The sequence below is a fragment of the Pongo abelii genome, chromosome 22 (genome assembly GCF_028885655.2).
Source record: "Pongo abelii isolate AG06213 chromosome 22, NHGRI_mPonAbe1-v2.0_pri, whole genome shotgun sequence".
Taxonomy (NCBI): Eukaryota; Metazoa; Chordata; class Mammalia; order Primates; family Hominidae; genus Pongo; species Pongo abelii.
The window spans coordinates 51,657,772-51,677,182 of record NC_072007.2 but is presented as its reverse complement, the minus strand read 5'-3'; the positions used below and the strand labels follow the sequence as shown (position 1 = coordinate 51,677,182).

General features: G+C 45.7%; 1 protein-coding gene across 3 annotated transcripts in view; it reads right to left on the bottom strand.

The window, feature by feature from the left end:
- FAM3B (FAM3 metabolism regulating signaling molecule B) overlaps positions 1-15,304 on the bottom strand; it is a 56,741-nt gene extending 41,437 nt beyond the window's left edge. The window contains exon 1 of one of the 3 annotated variants that reach the window (XM_054542561.2): positions 15,061-15,304. In XM_054542561.2, the coding sequence (XP_054398536.1) occupies positions 15,061-15,121 (61 nt within the window). In that variant the 5' untranslated portion in view covers positions 15,122-15,304. Of the gene's footprint in view, positions 1-2,838; positions 2,937-15,060 lie in introns of those variants that run through there. The other 2 variants (XM_054542560.2, XM_009233981.4) reach the window with 2 other exon arrangements.
- Between the last annotated feature and the right edge of the window lie 4,107 nt (positions 15,305-19,411).

The following is a 19,411-nucleotide window of genomic DNA, read 5'->3' as shown; positions in this document are numbered from 1 at the left end:
GAGCTCAGTCCTGGGGATGAAAGCAGGATGGGCAGGAGCCGAGGCAGCCTGTCAAGACAGAAGCTCAGACACCAAGCAGCAGGGAAGAGTCAGCACTGAAGCTGGGACACACTTGGGAAGAAGAAAGCTTGGGAGTTCAGGGCCTCCACTAAGATGACTCCCGGAGCCCCAGTGGGCCTGCCCCGATGGGAGGAGACCCAGCAGCTTCAGAGGCGGGGGAGGAAGTACGCAGAGTCCAGGAACCCTTCTGAGGTTTTGAAACCAGGATCCTGCCTTTCCCTGTAAGGTAATAAAGTCATCACCGGCTCATGGAAATCTCCTCCACTGTGCTTGCTGCCGAGCAGACAGGATGAGTGTTAGAGCAAAGGCCGTTTTTAGCACAGGAGGAAAGCTAGTGAACTTTCTCCTAAGAGACTCACCTCTAGTGTGTCTGCCTCTGTGTGCATGTGTGTGGGTGCATGTACACGTGTCCCAGCCGATCCCTACTCTCAGATCCACAGGGATCTCAGGAGAGTCCTGGCTGCTTCACATAAGAGCCAGAAGCTGGATGCAGTGGCTCACACCTATTACCTCAGCATTTTGGAAAGCTGAGGTACCTAGGAGTTCAACTTGAGGCCAGGAGTTCAAGACCAGCCTAGGCAATACAGCAAGACCCCATCTCTACAAAAAGTTTTAAAAAATTAGCTGGGCATGGTGGCATGTGCCTGTACTCTCAGCTACTCAGGAGGCTGAGGCAGGAGGATTGTGTGAACCTAGAAGTCCAAGGCTGCAGTGAGCTATGATCATACCATTGCACTTCAGTCTGGGCTACAGAGCAAGACCCTGTCTGTAAACAATAAACATTTAAAAGGTGCCAGAAAGAAAGTAATCCTGAAACCAAATGGATATGACACTTGGTTACAGGTAGGAGGATTTTAGGGCTCTCTCCCTCCCTCCAATCCAAGGGCCACCTAAAAAGGGCAATCTCAGGCCCTAGGACCCACTTCTATTGACGGGATTTCCTTCAACCTGAACGAGGACAGGGAAGCTGTTTTCACTGCTGTCTTACCAACATGTATTCAGATCACCTCACCATGAAGGCCACACCCACACCTTTTGTACTTGAGAGGCCAGGAGAGCTGAGGGTGGATGGTCCGTATTTTGGGACTCACTGCCTTTGGGATCCCAGGCTCTGCTGGCCTCAGTGTCCACTGTCATCACTGTCCTGGGCACTGAGCCTTTTTGGCAGAAGGGCTAGGAAGGGCCACTCTGAAACACCACAGCAGGAGTGCAGTGTAACCGGCCTTGACGGTCCACATGCCAATGCCCATTTCAAGGCATTACGATACCCACTACTAGGCCCTGCGGGTGAAGGCATGGCGGCAGCTCAACTTGCTCCTTCCATTCAGTCTGAATGTCCCTCCTGGGAACGTCTGTGCCTGGAACAAACCCAGCACTGGACAGAAGCGTCCAGGGCAAGGCCCACTCCAAGAATGTCTCCTGATCTTTAGCTCATAAAATCAAAAGTGATGCAGGCATCTCTGAGTTCCCTGGGCAGCTTCTCCACAATCAAATACGCCTGGATAAATACAAACCTGGTGTCATCTCGAAGCTTCCTACGAAAGGACCCCACAGCTCATGAGTGAATCATGAGGTCCGGATGTGAAAAAGTCCTGGCTGAGGGAAAGCAATGTAATCATATTCAGTATTGTCCATAAGTCACCAGGGAATAATAATTATACAATACAGACATAATAGAAAACACTTTTCCAGAATAGCTATAATGAAAGTCGGTGCCCTAAGGGAGGAGAAACATATCTCTCCTACAATCCACACAAGTTATCGAAAACAGTGTCATTTATAGTTTTTAAGGAAAATATGAATATTTTACACGAGGCAAAAATCTTAAAATGCGGCTTTCCTACATTTGGGAATGGTGCAGAAAAGAGAGCATTTAGAACTTGCTGGAGTGTGATCACCGCCAGAATGCTGGTGCTGGCAGGAATGGCGATGGTTTAGTCCAACACCCTCACTACAGAGGACCTGGGATCCCGGACCCGGAAGTGATCTACCGAAGAGGCCCAGAGAACTTCCCACTTCTGAACCTGCCATTTTACACAGCCAGGCTACGTCGCTCCAGGAGGAATCCACATTCTTCAGATTATAGGAGGAGACCCGCAAAACCAATTAGAAAGGGCATGTGTGACAGAGGCCAGGGCAGTGGACACCAGAACCCGAGATGGTCTGTGACAGGAAAGTGACAGAGGACAGAGGCGCAGCTAAGACAGACTGCAAGAAACGCGATGACTGGTCAAAATAATGGGTTTCTCCTTTCCTTTTTCCTATTTTCCAAATCGTCTACAGTGTCAAGTCGTTTGAAACATGGAAAAAATAAAAACAGCCTTACCAACTGGCAGCGGCCAGCCCCTCCCTGGCCTGCGAGGGAAGGGGCACCGGCAGGCGCGTACCCTCCCCCGGAAGGAGAAGCGCAGGGAGCCCGGGTGGGGTGCGGGGCTGTGCCTGCGCTCCCCCGCAATCTACTTTCCAAGTAAAATGTTACAGTGTTACATTCCAGGTTCCTCCCCAATCCCATGCACCTCGGCTGGGGCGGCGGGAACAGGCCCGGCGAGCGCGGGGAAACAGGGTCGGGGAACCCTGCTGGAAACCCCCGCTGTTCGCCCCCTCTGGAATCGCTTCCCGCATTCCTGATCCCAGGTTTAAGACCAGCCTCGGCGCCAAGCGCCAGCCCTCCCCCTTTTGCTAAGCGTGGCGGGTCCCAGGCAGGGTCAGCGAGCGACGCTTCCCCTGGGGTCCTCCTTCCTTGCCCCTACCCTCGCACCGAGGCGGGGGCGCACTCACCACCAGCCAATGGGCGCATCTTCCAGGTGCCGCTCCCCTCCTGGCCCTGGAGGCAGCTCCCAGGCGACCGCAGCCAGCGGAGCCCCTGGGTCAGAAAGGCAAGGGGCGGGCAGCGGTCGTGTCGGGCAGGGGCGGGCCAGCTGGGTGAGCGGCCAGTTGGGCAAATGGCAGGTGCGGACCTGGCAGGTGCGCGGGGCGGGCGTGGGCGGGACAGGTGCGCGGGGCTGTGCCCAGGAGCTCTGAGGTCGCCGGCGGAGGGGGGACCCGTTCCCCGCCGGGCTGACCCCGGGCCAGGGCTGATCTGACCGGAGAAGCCCAGCAAGGTTGACTCTGAAGGGAGGAAACGGCGCCACTTGATGCTTTGGCCCCCTAGGCTCCCATTTAATGTCTCCCAAGAGGAAAGGGAAGCACGACCCAAGCCTTTCAAACGACAAAGCAGAGGCCCAGCCCAGTCCAAGTTCGCAGTCCATGTCCACTGTCTGAGGCCATCGGTCCTCTTTGCTTCCTCCAGAACAGTCGCTACAGGCTCGCTGTTGCCAGCCCTGCCCAGCCTAGCAGGCGCCCCACCTCTTGTTTTCTCTTTTACTGCCAGGATGATGAATTCATTCTGGGAAAGTGAAGCAAGGGCCATGCCCAGCCCTTCTGGCCACGGCATAGGTCTGCAGGTCCTCCTTTATATGATAGGATGACCAAGGAGCTTCAGGAGTGGGGGTCAGGCAGGTGTGTGAAGACATCAGGATCCCCAAACAGGAATAGCTCCTCTCTCCCCATCCACGGGTACACCTTCATTTTTTATAGCACTTTTGACTGACGATAGTCACAGTGGCCTCAGGCTACCAAGGGCAAGTTAAAACTCCGAGCCCAGTTGGTCACTTTTGCAGAAGAGAGCTCCAGGGAAGCAGGGTCTGCGAAAGACCCAGCCCCCACCCCAGGGTCCGGCTGCTTCTTGGTAGTTCTACTCTGCTCCTGCCTCTCCTCTCTCAAGAAGCCCAAGGTGCCCTGCCTTCCCAGGGACATCATCCACCCTGTGGGTCACCCTGGCGGGCTTGGCCCTGAGTCTCCCTCCACCATTGTCTTTGCTCCTGGGAAGTTCTAGGGACACATGTCCTGTGGACAATGTGGCTTTATTCCTCCGGTTCACCCCCACCTGCAGTATCCCCAAACCAGGGGTCTCCACAGTAAGGAATCCTTCCTAATGACTCAAGAATCATGCCAGCGTTGGGCCCGAGCATGGCCCATTTGAGTCTGGATGCCACTCGGATCTGCTCTGCAAGAATACTAAGAAGCCACTCTCCAGCTAGTTGGAACGACTCCCTTAAACGAATGAACTGACCGCCAATCTTACCTTCATCTTTAGCTCACCTGATTTCAGAGGTAAGGATTTTATCTCTGGGTTTGTTTTCAATTTTTAAAAAATGTGGCTAAAAAATGCATAACATAAAATTACCACCTTAGCCATCTTGAAGTGTAAAGTTCAATAGAGTTAAATAAATTCACATTACTGATCTCCAGAACTTTTCATCTTGCAAAACTAAAATTCCGTACTCATTGCACAACTCACCATTTACCCCTGCCCCCAGCCCCTGGAAACCACCATTCTGCTTTTTCTATGAATTTGAGCACTCTAGATACTTCATATAAGCAGAATCATACAGTATTTGTCTTTTTGTGCCTGGTTTATTTCACTTAGCATCATGTCCTCAAAGTTCATCCATGCTGTAGCATGTGTCGAAATTTCTTTTCTTTTTAAGGCTGAATAAAATTCCATTGTACTTATGTACCACATTTTGTTTATTCATTCATCCATCCATGGACACTTGGGTTTCTTCTACCTCTTAACTACTGTGAGTAATACTGCTATGAACATGGGTGTGCAAATATCTCTTCTGGATCCTGCTTTCAATTCTTTTGGATACATACTGAGAAGTGGAATTGCTGAATCATATGATAATTCTATTCTTAATTTTTTGAGGAACCACCATACTGTTTTCCATAGCTGCACAATTTTATAACCCCACTCAGTGCACAGGGCATCCAGTTTCTCTACGTCCTCACCAATGCATGTTGTTATCTCATATTTTTTTCTTAATAGTAGCCTTCCTAATGGGTATGAAGTGATATCTGATTGTGGTTTTGGTTTGCATTGTCCTAATTGCTAGTAGTGTTGAGTATTTTTTCACGCTCTTGTTGGCTATTTGTATATCATCTTTGGAGAAATGTCCACTTAAGTGCTTTGCCCAGTGGACCGTTGTGCATCATATTTCCTTAAATTACTTAAATTACATATTCCTTTTAAAATAAAACATTGTCAATAGCAAGAACTACTGTTTTTTTAAAATATTTTCATTGTACATTTTTCCCTCTAGATTGTCATTTGATGTTGACATTGCCTTTGAAATAGACACAGATCAAATAAAATCAAATTAACAAATATTTATGGAGCACCTGCCATGGTGTCTTAGTCTCCTTAGGCAAGACTTAGTCTGTTTGCTGTAACGAACACCATACTCTGGGGACTTAAACAGCAGACATTTATTTCTCACAGTTCTGGAGTCTGGAAAGTCTAAGGCCAAGATACTGGGTGATTCAGTTCCTGGTGAGTGTCTTTCCCTGGCTTGCAGACTGCTCACTGTCTTCTCACTGTGTCCTCACATGGTGGAGAAATAAGAGAGAGGAAGTGAGGGCTCTGGTGTTTCTTCTTAGAAGGACACTAATCCTATTATGAGGGCCCACCCTCATGACCTCATCTGAGCCTAATTACCTCCCAAAGGCCTTATCTCCACCACCCCAAAGCCATCTAATTGAAAGATTAGGGCTTCAACCTATGAATGTTTTTGTTTTTGTTTTGGTGGGAGTGAATGCAATTCAGCCATGGCAGCTAGATCCTAGAGAAAAAACTGCATACCCTCTGTCCACAGTATCCACATATGATTATAGCAGCAAACCATACACAACCCAACATTCCATCTACAGGAAAATGGAGAAACAAATTTTGGTATATTCATGTGGAATACAACTCAGCAAAACAACAACAACAACAACAAAAATGCCCCACTGACAAAGCCAACAACATGATGACTCTCAAATGCGACATGCATACATACCGTATGATGAGGTTCAAGAATGGATCAAATTCATCTGTGGTGACAGAAATTAGAACAGTGGTTTCCCCTGAGTGCAGGGGCAGAGTGGTGTTGAGTAAGGTGGAGCAAGGGAAACTTTCCAAAGCAACAGAAAGTTCTTTGCATTTATCTTGGTGAATATACAAGAATCCTATAAAAAAAGGTTATAGGGTTATATACATCAAGGATTTGTGTATTTTACTGCATATAAATTACACTTCAATAAAACATGTTATCTAAAAAAGAAAAAACAAATGGTTCAAGATGACAGAGCCAGTCAGGGGAGTGGACCTTTGCAGGTCATTGTCACTTGAAGGTACATCCATAGCTCTGTCTGGTCAACATGGTCAAGTGCCATTTCAGGCCCAGAGTGGCCTTGGGAAGTCAGCTTTCAGCTCTGATTTGCTGAGCGTACTTCAGGTTGTCCCCACCTCCTTCAGAAGGACTAGGATGAACAATCTGTGGTCCCAACAATGTGGGGTCTGCACTTCCCCACTACACTCAGTCCTGCCCTTCCTTGAAGGCCTCCCCTAAGCCTTGCTTCTTCTCTGCCCCGTTCCCACTGGACAACACAGGCCTCTGGTCATTCCAAACTCTCCAGCCACCCCTCAGCTCCTGAGAAGCTGGCACAATGTGCCTCTGTGGCTTGGGGACATTGAGTCATCACAATGTAGATGTAGCACAGTTAGATGCAAACATCATACACACGCACACACACACACACACTCTCACACACACAGTGAGATCCAGAATGGTTTTTTCTGCTTCATAACTTATATGTTCAGGTCTTCATTTGCCTTTCTTCAGACTCACATACTGAATTGCACATGCTTTTCTTTTTAAATGTTAAGATATTGGGCTTAATGTTTTATTTCTTTTGCATCCTCTCATAGGGCTTTGCATTCAGTGATCATTCAATTTATACTACAGCCCAGCAGGTCTCAAGGTGCGACTCAGGGACTCCTAGGATCCATGAGACCCTGGAGGGAGTTTGTAAGGTCAAAACTTAATACAAAGACAACAGCTGCACTTTTTGTTCTCATCCTCTCAGAATTCTACAGTGGAGCTTTCAGCTGTGCACTGAGAAGGTCTGTGTGACTCAGTGAACTAGCACTTTCCAAATGATCGATGTAAAATAATCATTATACAAAATTATATACATATATACCATCATTAGAGGGGGAAAGATTCATTCAAAGTGCCAGATAGAGCAATTAATTTTAACATGACAGTATAAACTACCACGCACCAAGTTTTGGTACAGTATCAAATAGTAATATACACAATGACATGGTTTGGCTCTGTGTCCCCACCCAAATCTCATCTTGTAGCTCCCATAATTCCCACATGTTGTGGGAGGGGCCCAGTGAAAGATGATTGAATCATGGGGGCGGGTCTTTCCTGTGCGGTTCTCATGATAGTGAATGGGTCTCATGAGATCTGATGGGTTTAAAAATAGGAGTTTCTCTGCACAAGCGCTTTCTTTGCCTGCTGCCATCTACATAAGACGTGACTTGCTCCTCCTTGCCTTCCACCATGATTGTGAGGCTTCCCCAGTCATGTGGACTGTAAGTGCAATAAACCTCTTTCTTTTGTAAATTGCCCAGTCTCAGGTATGTCTTTATCAGCAGTGTGAAAACGGACTAATACACACAATTATCTGAAAAGGGTATTAAGATACTCCTCACTGTTCCAACTATGTATCTGTGTGAAACTAGTTTTTTCCACACCTACAATGAAAACAACATATTTCAACAGACTGAATGCAAAAGGAGCCCTGAGAATCCAGCTGTCTTCTGTTAAGGACATTAAAGAGATTTGCAAAAATGTAAAACAATGTCATCCTTCTCACTAGATATTTTGTTTTGGAAAATAAAACTGTACTTCATAAAACCATTTATGTAAACAGGCAATGGTTGTATTGTTTTTATTTCTAGGTGAATTAATAAATTAAAAATTTGTCACTTTTAATATATTTTTTTTAATACAGGGTCTCACTCTATCTTTCAGGCTGGAGTGAGGTGACATGATCATAGCTCACTGCAGCCTCAACCTTCCAGGCTCAATGCGATCCTCCCACCTCAGCCTCCTGAGTAGCTGGAATCACAGGTGTGTGCCACCACACCCAACTAATTTTTGTGTATATATATATATACATATATATATATTTTTTTTTGGTAGAGACAGGGTTTTGTCATGTTGCTCCTCACTTTCAACTTCGAATGCAGTAAATATCAATAGCCAGAACCTCCAGAAACAAAAGCTCTTGGGGCTCCTCCGTCACTTTTAGGTGTATGAAGGGGTCCTGAGAGCAAAATGTTTGAGAACCACTGCTTTAGACTGCCTGGCTGAAACACTGAGCAGATCCATTAGAAACTAAAGGGACAAATAACCTAGGTTTAGAGTCAGACTTGGGTGTCAAACAAGGTTCCTCACCAAACTAACAGATTTGGAACAACTTATTTAATACTTTTTAAATTTAGATTTTTTTAAAAATATGTGAAATGGGGAAAATAATATCCTTTTAGGAACTGTTGAGATTAAATGGGATAACACATGAAATATGCCAGCAGACACTTACACTTGTCATTACTTATGCAGCTGCCCTTCACCCTACAGGGCTGGGAGCAGCCAGGCTTGCTGAGCCAGGGGTGATGTTATCCAGAATCAGGGCCAGCTGACTAACTACGTGGAAAGCAAGAGGCTCTCTGTGTCCCAGCATGCACTCTGGAAGTACCAGAGGATGGTGCAGGGCTGACTCTTCAGAGCTCTTCCAACCTGGGAGAAGGGCGTGCTCATTTTGGAAGGGCCAGAAACCGAGACAGAGCACCTTAGTGGAAGTACAGGTCCTAGTTCAATTCAATTCAATCAGACAGATGTGGATGAAGCACCTACTAGTTCTCAGGCAATGTGTAAACTTCAGAGATGCATCAGTGCACAAAAGTGACACAGATATGGAACTTGTGCCACTCACATTCTAGTGCAAAGATCCAGAAAATGAGGCAGTAGCTCACGGAGTCCCTAGGAAGGACTGACCTGCAGATGGGAGCACCAAGAGTGGAAAACCCACAAATGAGCAGAGGACAGACAGTGACCCCACAGGCTCCTGTGTGGCCAAAAGAGTGTATGGTCACGTGGTGCCACCAGGAGGAACTGGTGATGCGGGGCCGGGGTGGGGTGAGGCTCATTGTGAACATAGCCACGGAGAGCCAGGGTGATGACTGGCAGGACAGTGGAGAGACCGCAGGCTTCTCCTGGAGCAAGAGAACCAAGAGACAAGGAAGATGCTGAGGCTGAGCAAGGCTGCCTTTGGGTAGAAACTCCCACCCTCCTTCCTGAATCATAGCTCTGTCGGTCACTTCCCTGCAGCACCAGGTTGGGAGGATGAGAAACCCAGAGACCTGTGAACTCTGGCTTGCTAGAAAGCTTAGCCTACATAAAAATTTCTGAGTCTGAATGGGGCCAGAAGAGGCAGACAAAGGTAAACTGAGCTCTCCTGAAAGAGGGAAAGCCACCATTTTGGGTTGCTCCCCTTTTGTTCTGGGAAACAACCTGGATGGACCAGGTGGTAATGCAAAGGTCCAGTTCCCAAGCCTGATGGTATCTGGCGCTGGGGCATGACTATTGCCCTCAGGAAGGACAGCCATCAAATATTCGGGTCAATGCGTCCAAGCTTCTAAACTGGTCTTGTTGGTTCTGCCGGTATAGCTGTTGCAAACTGTTTCCCCTGTGAGTCTCCTGAAGGTGCCAAATGTGTCTGTACAGAAAATCCATGGCTCTCATTTGGAAAGGTGTGGGTTCACACTCTTAGCTGCAGCAATGCACCCTGAAACATACACTGCAGGTTTTGGGAAGAATCCAAAGTTTTAGATGGTTTGATCTGCAACTGTGACTGGGGATGTGTATATCCTAGAGTTCCACTTGTCCCTTATGGGTTTTCTGCATCATCTTGATGCTTGTGGCCAGCATGGGAGGACAGGAAGAAGCGGAAGCAGAACTCAAGCCTAGCAAGGAAGAGACCCTGGCACATGGGTGACCCACTGTGGGAAGGAAAGGCACCCAACTCTCATGAACTTGAGTGACACAGAAGTAAGAAAACAGCTCCAAGGGGAAGCTGAAGCTATTATGGTCCATTTGTCAGAAAAGGAGACGCCAGTTGGAAAAGAGGTTTTGACCAAAAGTAGAATATAAATCAGTACTACAGTTTACGGGATCATCTAACTAGCTAGTCCTGAAGGTGGATGATGCTGTGTGCTCGCTTGAGCAGTGTGGAAATCCCTGGCCACCCTGTCTTTTACCCATTAGGCAACTGAAGTGCACAGAGTCTGTGAGTAGCCCAAGGCCACTCGGCTAGAGCCTAGGTCTCTTAAGTTGAGACCCTGCATCAGAGTCTTCTTGGTCCCAGTAACACATCCCATACCTCCTTTTGTGGAGATGAATCCAAACTGGGAGGTCACCAGGGCAAGGGCAAGGGAAGATCCACATGCTTCTGCTGACCTCCCAGAGTCTGTGTGACCCTGCCACCACTTCTCTTCCTCCTTGTCCCAACCTTATTCCTGTGACCTGATGACCATTTCACTGTTTATTTGCACCTCGCCTGGACTGCAAGATGTGTGAAAAACCAAGGCGAGCGGATCACCTAAGGTCAGGAGTTCGAGACTAGCCTGACCAGCATGGAGAAACCCTGTCTCTACTAAAAATACAAAATTAGCCGGGTGTAGGGGTGCATGCCTGTAATCCCAGCTACTCTGGAGGCTGGGGCAAGAGGATCGCTTGAACCCAGGAGGCACAGGTTGCGGTGAGCCAAGATCACACTATTGCACTCCAGCCTGGGCAACAAGAGTGAAACTCTGTCTCGAAAAAAAGAAAGAAAAGAAAAGAAAAGAAAAACAAAAACCAACAATCAAAAGACCGGCACCCAAACTCATTGCCTTTGCTACTGCTTTTCACTCTTGATAAAGCCATTTCTGCTGACGGCAGCTGCACAGATTGTTTGGAGGAAGAGCATGGAAGTTGGGTGAGCACTACCCAGAACCTCTACTTCTGCCCTCATGGCTGGGTGGTTTGGGGCATGCCATTTAACCTCTCTGAGCCTGGCTTCTTCATCTACACAACAGGGACAGTGACACTCATCTCATAGGGTGGTTGTGGGGATTAAGTGAGAAAATGGAGAGAAGGTACCTTGAATAATCCTGGATGCAAATGAGGTATCCCATAAGTGGTCACTATGGTTGTTATATTAATGGGTTATTTTAGCTCTCACTGTCATAAGACATCAAGAGAAAAACTGGCTGAATTTCAGTGTTGATTTAGAAACAACTTATGTAAGGGATTATGTATAAAAAAGAACTATATGACACACATCCTGAAATACAGGCACACCTCAATTTATTGTGCTTCACTTCATATGCAGATACTGCGTCTTTTACAAATTGAGGGTTCCTGGCAACCCTGCCTCCAGTAAGTCTACTGGCGCCATTTGTTTCCAACAGCATGTACTTATTTCCTTTCTCTGTGGTGCATTTTGGTAATTCTGGCAATATTTCAAACTTTTTCAGCATTATCATATATGGTATGGGGATCTGTGATCAGCCATCTTTGATGTTACTATTGTGACTATTTTGGGGGTGCCATGAACAGTGTCCACAGAAGACAGTGAACTTCATCCATATATGTGTGTGTGCTTTGGCGGCTCCATTAACCAGCTGTTCCCCATCTCTCTCCCTCTCCTTGAGACTGTTCCCTGAGATACAACAATATTGAATTAGACCAATTAATAACGTTACAATGGCCTCTAATCATTCAAGTGAAACAGTCACACATATTTCTCTTTAAATCAAAAGCTAGAAATGATTAAGCTTAGTGAGGAAGGCATATTAAAAGCCAATAGAGGCCATAAGCCAGGCCTCTTGTGCCAAACAGTTAGCTAAGTTATAAATGCAAAGGAAAGTTTTTAAAGGAAATGATAAGTGCCACCCCAGTGAAAACAGAAATGATAAGAAAGTGAAATAGCCCTGTTACTGATAAGGAGAAAGTTTTATTGCTCTGGGTAAACCATGATATTCCCTCAAGCCAAAGCCTAACCCAGAGCAGGGTCCTAACTTTCTTCAATTCTGTGAAGGCTGAGAGGTGTGGAAGCTGCAGAAGAAAAGTTGGGAGCTGGGAGAGGTTGGTTCGTGAGGTTGAAGAAAAGAAGCCATCTCTGTAACACAAAAGTGAAAGGTAAGGCAGCAAGTGCTGATGCAGAAGCTGCAGAGTGTCTTCCAGAAGATCTAGCTAAGATCATTGATAAAGGCGGCTACACTAACAAATTTTCAATGTAGACAGTCTTATATTGGAAGGTGCCATCCAGGACTCTCACAGTTACAGAGGAAAAGTCCATGACTGGTTCGAAGCTTCAAAGACAGGCTAACTCTTTTGTTAGGGGCTGACTTTAAGGTGACACCAATGCTCATTTACTTTTCCAAAATGCCTAGAGCCCTTAAGAAGCATGTCAAATGGTAAGGAGGAAGGGGGTGAGGGATGAAATACTACCTATTGCATACAATGCACACTATTCAGATGATGAATACACTAAAATCCCAGACTTCCCCACTATGCAATATAACATCCAGGTAACACAATTGCACTTGTACCCCCAAATCTATAAAAATTACAAAAGAAGTATGCTAAATCTACTGTCTGTGTTCCAGAAATGGAAAAACAAAGCCTAGATGACAGCACATCTGTTTACAGCATTGTTTAGTGAATATTTCAGCCCACTGTTGAGATCTACTGCTTCGAAAAAAAATTCCTTTGAAAACATTAGTTCATTTATTAATACAATGCACCTGGTCACCCAAGAGCTCTGATGGAGACATATAAGGAAATCAATGTCGTTTCTGTATCTGCTAACACAACATCCATTCTGCAGCCCTTGGATCAAAGAGTAATTTTGACTTTCAAGTCTTATATTTTAAGGAATACATTTGTAAGAACACAGCCACCATAAAGGGTGATTCCTCTGATGGATCTGGGCAAAGTCAATTGAAAACCTTCTGGAAGGGATTATGCATTCAAGACGCCATTAAGAACATTTGTGATTCATGGGAGGAGGTCAAAATGAAACATTAAAAAGAGTTTGGAAGAAATTGATTCCAACCCTCATGGATAAGTTTGATGACTTCAAGACTTCAGTGTAACTTCAGTTACAGCAAATATGATCGAAACAATAAGAGAACTAGCATTAAGAATGGAGCCTAAAGATGTGACTGAATTGCTGCAGTCTCATGAGAAAATTTGAACAGATGAGGAGTTGCTTCTTATGATTGAGTGAAATGGGTGGTTTCCTACTCTTGGTGAAGATGCTGTAAACATTGTCGAAATGACAACAAAGGATTAAGAATACTACATAAACTTCGTTGATAGAGTAGTGGCAGAGTTTGAGAGGATTGACTTCAATTTTGAAAGAATTTACACTATGGGTCAAATACTATCAAACAACATTGCATGCTACAGAGAAACCTTTTGTCAACTGATGTGGCCAACTTCATTGTTGTCTTCTTTTAAGAAATTGCCACAGCCGCTCTAATCTTCAGCAACCACCATCCTGATCAGTCAGCAGCCATCCACACTGAGGCAAGGCCCTCCACCAGCAAAAAGATTATGATTCTTTGAAGTCTCAGGTGAACGTTGGCATTTTTAGCAATAAAGTATTTTTAAAAGAGTATTTTAAAATTAAGGTATGCACATTGTATTTTAGACATACTATTTCACACTTAATGGAGTAATGTAGACATTACTTTTATGTGCACTGGGAAACCAGAATGTTTACATGACACACTTCATTGTGATATTGGTTTTATTGCAGTGGTCTAGAACCAAATCTGCAATATCTCCAAATATGCCTGTATTCCAAGGAAAACAGGTTTTTTTTTTCTTAAGCACAAATCCTTTGAGAAAGAAGGCAAAACAAAACAAAAACTCATAGCAGTATATGACAGTCCAAGACCGCTAAACAGAGGAAAACAGAACGTATTTCTGAAATCCACAGGATTCCTAAGTGAGACTGAGTGGCCATGTGTTGGTAGTTTGGGCTGGCATGGGACTGCTCCTTACCCTCTACTGATCCCCATGTCCTCACTCCTCAAGCCAAGGGCATATCGCCTATACCTCTGCATGGAACCCGCATCAACCCCACTTTCTTTTCTATCTCCCTGTAAAATGCTTGAAAACGTCACTCCCCTCTCATTCAGCCTGCAGACCTCTACCTGCCTGGAGTGTGGTTCCAGGAGATGAAGAGGTTCAAGCCTGGAAACTCATGATTTTGCACACATTTCCTTTCTGCATTGTTGGAGCAAAGAAAATATACATGGTCAAATAAAGGAGGAAAACATGTTGCGGAGGTCACAAGGTTCCACACCTCATCCCTTCAGTTCCAATCTCTCCCTGAAACTGTGCACTTCCTTGTTTTGATCCCACTTCCTTCTTGGATCTCAAATTCTCCTCCTTCACTCCAGCAGCCCCTGTCCTTGCTGGTTGACTATAGCATCCACCTAGCTGGTCTCCCTACCCACGGTCACTTCTTTCCAGATGCCTTTCAGCTGCCCCCAGGGAACGTTCCTACCGGCCCCAGATGAAAGCCTCCATGGCTCCCAATGTTTCCAGGGACAAGCAGGAGGATCCCATTCCCAGGCGTCACCCTCCCCCTGACGTAGGTTCTGGAATCCTCTGCTGGGAATGCCGTTCCTGGTCGCCCGTGTGGGGTCGGGGGCTCCTGAGTGCCCACCCGCTGCCTACAGGCCGGGGCAAGCCAGGAGGCCTTAGGCCAGGGCCTGGGGTCCATGCCCAGGCAGCCCCATCTCCTGTCTGGGGATGAGTGCAGAGGGGTGCCAGGCTCGGGTCTCCTAGGGGCTGAGAATTAGAGGGGAGTTGGGGGGTGTCTGCCACTGCACGCGCAGCCCCAACGGGAGGTGCATGGGCACGTGGGAAACCGCTGGCGCAGGCAACCTGGGGCCCTTCGGGGGCGACCCCCTCGGGCTGCTCAGGGTCCCAGCTGCAGGCGGCCGCGTCCTGCCCTGTCCATCCTTCCCCTCCCCACGCCAGCCGCGCGTCCTCTCACCCAGTCTAGGGCTCCTGCCTTCGTGCGCTGGAAAAAGATGGCGCCAGGGTGCCCCAGCCATGCCCGCCGAGCCCAGCCAGGTGCCCGCGCAGGCGCAGTGGATCACGGGAACAGCGCAGTCGCGAATCCAGTCTACGAGGAAGTTTCCGCCAGTAGACCCCAGGAAGCAGATCTGGTCTACATGGCCTGCCTCTCCAGCCTTCAGACCCTGGGTGTGGCCGTTGGGTGCATCTCCCCTTTCCCACCGCGCCCTTCCCCTGCGGTGTGTCCCCGCCTTGTGCCCATCTCCCCTTTCCCGCTGTGCCCCTCCCCTGTGATGTGCCCCCCCGTGTCTATCTCCTCTTTTCCGCCGCACCCCTCCCCTGCCGTGTGTTCCCCCCTCGTGTCCATCTCCCCTTTCCGGCTGTGACAACCACCCCCCGCCCAAACACACACGCACACACACACACACACACACACACACACACACGTGAGGTCTGGTCTAGTCTGGTGACTTCTCCTCGCTGTTCTGGTCCCTGGCGCAGCTCCTGGGTCTTGCCTGCTGGGATCCTGGGGGCATTACACGGGGTCTGAGGGTGTCTCTTGAGGTCCTGTGAAATGAATTTCCACGTTTCTATGAAAACCCTTCTGGTGTTGCCTGCCATCCATGACCCCCACAGTACTTTCATGTACTCCTTGCAAACTGGGCTTGAGGACTCCTTTGTGTGCCAGCTGCACCTGTTGGCCTGTAGATTCCTGGAATCTACATCTGTAAAAACTTTACAGATGTAGTTTTTACAAACTGAAGGTTTGTGACAACCCTGTGTGAACAAGTTCTCTGAAAAAAAAATTTGGAGAAAAGACACTTTATTCCAGCAAAAAATTTGCAAACTGGGGAGACAGCACCACCAGTGTAAAAATTAAGATGCACTCCAGAGAACAGAGGGAAGGCCCAGGTTTTATAGCAAAAGTGCCTTCCCAAGTTGCCAATCAGGTCTGTTTATGCAAATGACTGCTTGAAACTTATTTAGTTCTGATTGGTTGACAGAGCAGAACCCTGATTGGTCAATATAGCTGAGCTCTGATTGGTTAATACAACCGAGCCCTGATTGGCCAAGGAGGTGAGCTCTGATTGGTTGTTCCAGGTGAGCGCTAACAGTCCCAAAGATAAAAACATGCCAGTTTTCCAGGAACTCAAAGTACCTGTGTGGCTTTTAGTCAGCAAATGGCTACTTGGCTCTGTTCAAAATTTAGGCCCAGTTAGTCACTTGGGAGCCATTTTGAAGGATTGGCTCTTTGCAGTTCACATTTGTTCAAGCCTGCATATAGCAAGTCTATGGGTGCCATTTTTCCAGCACCATGTACTCACTGGCTGTCTCTGTGCCATCATTTTGGTAATTCGCTCAACATTTCAAATTTTTTCATTATGATTCTGTTACGATGATCTGTGATCAGTGATCTTTGACGTTACTAATTGTTTTGGGGTGCCACTAAGCCACCACACCTATATAAGATGGCAAACCTGATCAATAAATATTGCCTGTGTTCTGACTGCTCTGCCATCTCTCTCCCTCTCCTTGGGCCTCCGTATTCCTTGAGATACAATACTGTTGTAATTAGGCCAATCTGTAACCGTTCAGCGCCCTCTAAGTGTTCAAGTGAAAGAAAGAGTTGCACATCTTTCACTTTAAATCGAAAGCTAGAAATGATTAAGCTTAGTGAGGAAGGGATGTCAAGATAAGCTGAAAGCTAGGCCTCTTGTGCCCAACAGTTGGCTGGCTGTGAATGCAAAGGAAAAGTTATTGGAGGAAATTAAAAGTGCCACTCCAATAAACACAGGAATACGAAAATGAAACAGCATTATTGCTGACATAGGGAAAGTCTGAGTGGTCTGGATAGAAAATCAAACCAGCCGCCACATTCCTTTAAAAAACAAAGCCTAATCCAGATCGAGGTCCTAACTCTCTTCAATTTTGTTAAGATTTGAGAGAGGTGAGGAAGCTGCAGAAGAAAAGTTGGAAGCTAGCAGAAGTTGGTTCATGAGGGTTAAGGAAAGAAGCCATTTCTGTTACATAAAAGTGCAAGGTAAAGCAACAAGTGCTGATGGAGAATCTGCAGCAGGTTATCCAGAAGATCTAGCGAAGATCATTGATGAAGATGGCTATACTAAACGACGGGTTTTCATTGTAAATGAAACAGCTTTATATTAGAAGAATACACCATTCAGGACATTCATAGCTAGAGAGGAGAAGTCGATGACTGTCTTTAAAGTTTCAAAGACAGGCTGACTTTCTTGTTAGGGGCTAATGCAGCTGGTGACCTTAAGGCCAATAATTACTTATCATTCCAAAAATTCTAGGGCCCTTAAGAATTATGCCAAATCTATTCTACCTGTGTTCTATAAATGGAACAATAAAGCCTGGATAACAGCATATCTGTTTACAGCATATGGTTTACTGAATATTTCAAGCCCACTGTTGAGACCTACTGCTCAGAAAAAAAGATTCAAAGTATTACTACTCACTGACAATGCACTTGGTCACCCTAAAGCTCTGATGGAGATGTAGAAGATTAATATTTTCATGGTTGCTAACATAACATCCATTTTGCAGCCTGTGGATGAAAGAGCAATTTTGACTTTCAAGTCTTATATTTTAAGAAATACATCTCATAATGCCATACTTGCCATAGAGAGGGATTCCTCTGATGGATCTTGGGAAAAGTCAATTGAAAATCTTCTGAAAAGGATCCACCATTCAAGATGCCATTAAGAACATCCATGATTCATGAAAGGTGGTTAAAATATCAACATTAAGAGGAATTTGGGAGAAGTTCATTCCAATCCTTATGGATGACTTTGAGGGGTTTACGACCCCAGTGTAGGAAGTTACAGCAGATGTGGTGGAAACAGCAAGAGAACTAGAATTAGAAATGGAGGCTGAAGATGTGACCGAATTGCTACAACCTCATGAGAAAATTTGAACAGATGAGGAGTTATTTCTTATGGATGAGCGGAGGAAGTAGTTTCTTAGATGGAATTTACTCCTTGTGAAGATGCTGTGAACATTGTTGAAATGACAACAAAGTATTGAGAATACTATATAAACTTAGTTGATATGGCAGTGGCAGGGTTTGAGGGGATTGTCTCTAGTTTTGAAAGAATTTGCACTGGGGGCCAAATGCTATCAAACAACATTGCATGCTACAGAGAAATATTTTTCTGAAAGGAAGAGTCAAACATTATTGTTATCTGTTTTTAGAAATTGTCAAATCCACCACAACCTTCAACAACCTGATTAGTCAGCAGCCATCCACATTGAGGCAAGACCTTCCAGCAACAGAATAATGATGATTGGCTGAAGACAAATGATTGTTAGCATTTTTCAGCAATATTTTTAAATTAAGGTATGTACATTACTTTTCCACATATAATGCTATTGTACATTCAATAAACTACAGTAGAGGGTAAATATAACATAAACAACTTTTTTGTTTTTTTTATTTGCTTTACTGCAGCAGTCTGAAATTTAAACTCCATTTAAAAAAACGGGCAAATACATGAACAGACACTTCTCTAAGGAAGACATACAAATGACCAACAAATATATGATAAAAATACTCCATATCAGGCATATCTCCTGGATATCTCAGGATATCAGGAATATCTCCCAGGTATGCCTGTATGTGTTCAATAAATGCCTGCTAAAATGCAGAGCTGGTAAAATGTCTAGGCTTCCCTCAGGTCAACTCCTTTGGGGCATTTTTTTTCCTCCATTACAGTGATAATAGAAATCTAGAACAACATAAGTTTCACGTGCTGGAAGGAGGCCCTATATGCTGTCTGCTCTTCAAGCCCTTGTTTTGAAGTGAGGAAACAGAATCTCATGTGAAATGACTTGCTGCAATGGCTACTTAGAGTGGATGCTTCCATACCTATGTGTTATATATAAATGTTCTGTTTTTGAAGATCTGATCTTCAAGGACCTCAAACTGTACTCAGCTGGTAGTAATAATAAGCTAATATTTTTTGAACATTTGTCACATATAACAATGCTCTTGGCTCCAACCAATAATTGTAATTCGAGTTTAGATCACAAGAATCCAAAAGAGTGGTTGAAGCCAAACCTCCAATTATCCTGGCCATCAACATTGACAGGTAAAGTATATGGGTATTTAATCAGCACAGGATTTGGCTGGAGAAAAGCAGTTTTCTGAGAGAAATAAAAACACTGAACTTGTTCCCTTCTCATAGTTTGTTCTCCATCTTGTTTGCAGAACACAATACTGCATACCCAATTAGTAATGGAAATCCAAAACTCTTTGGTTGCATCACCTTACAACAATTGTGCCAATGAACTTGGCTTATTTTGTT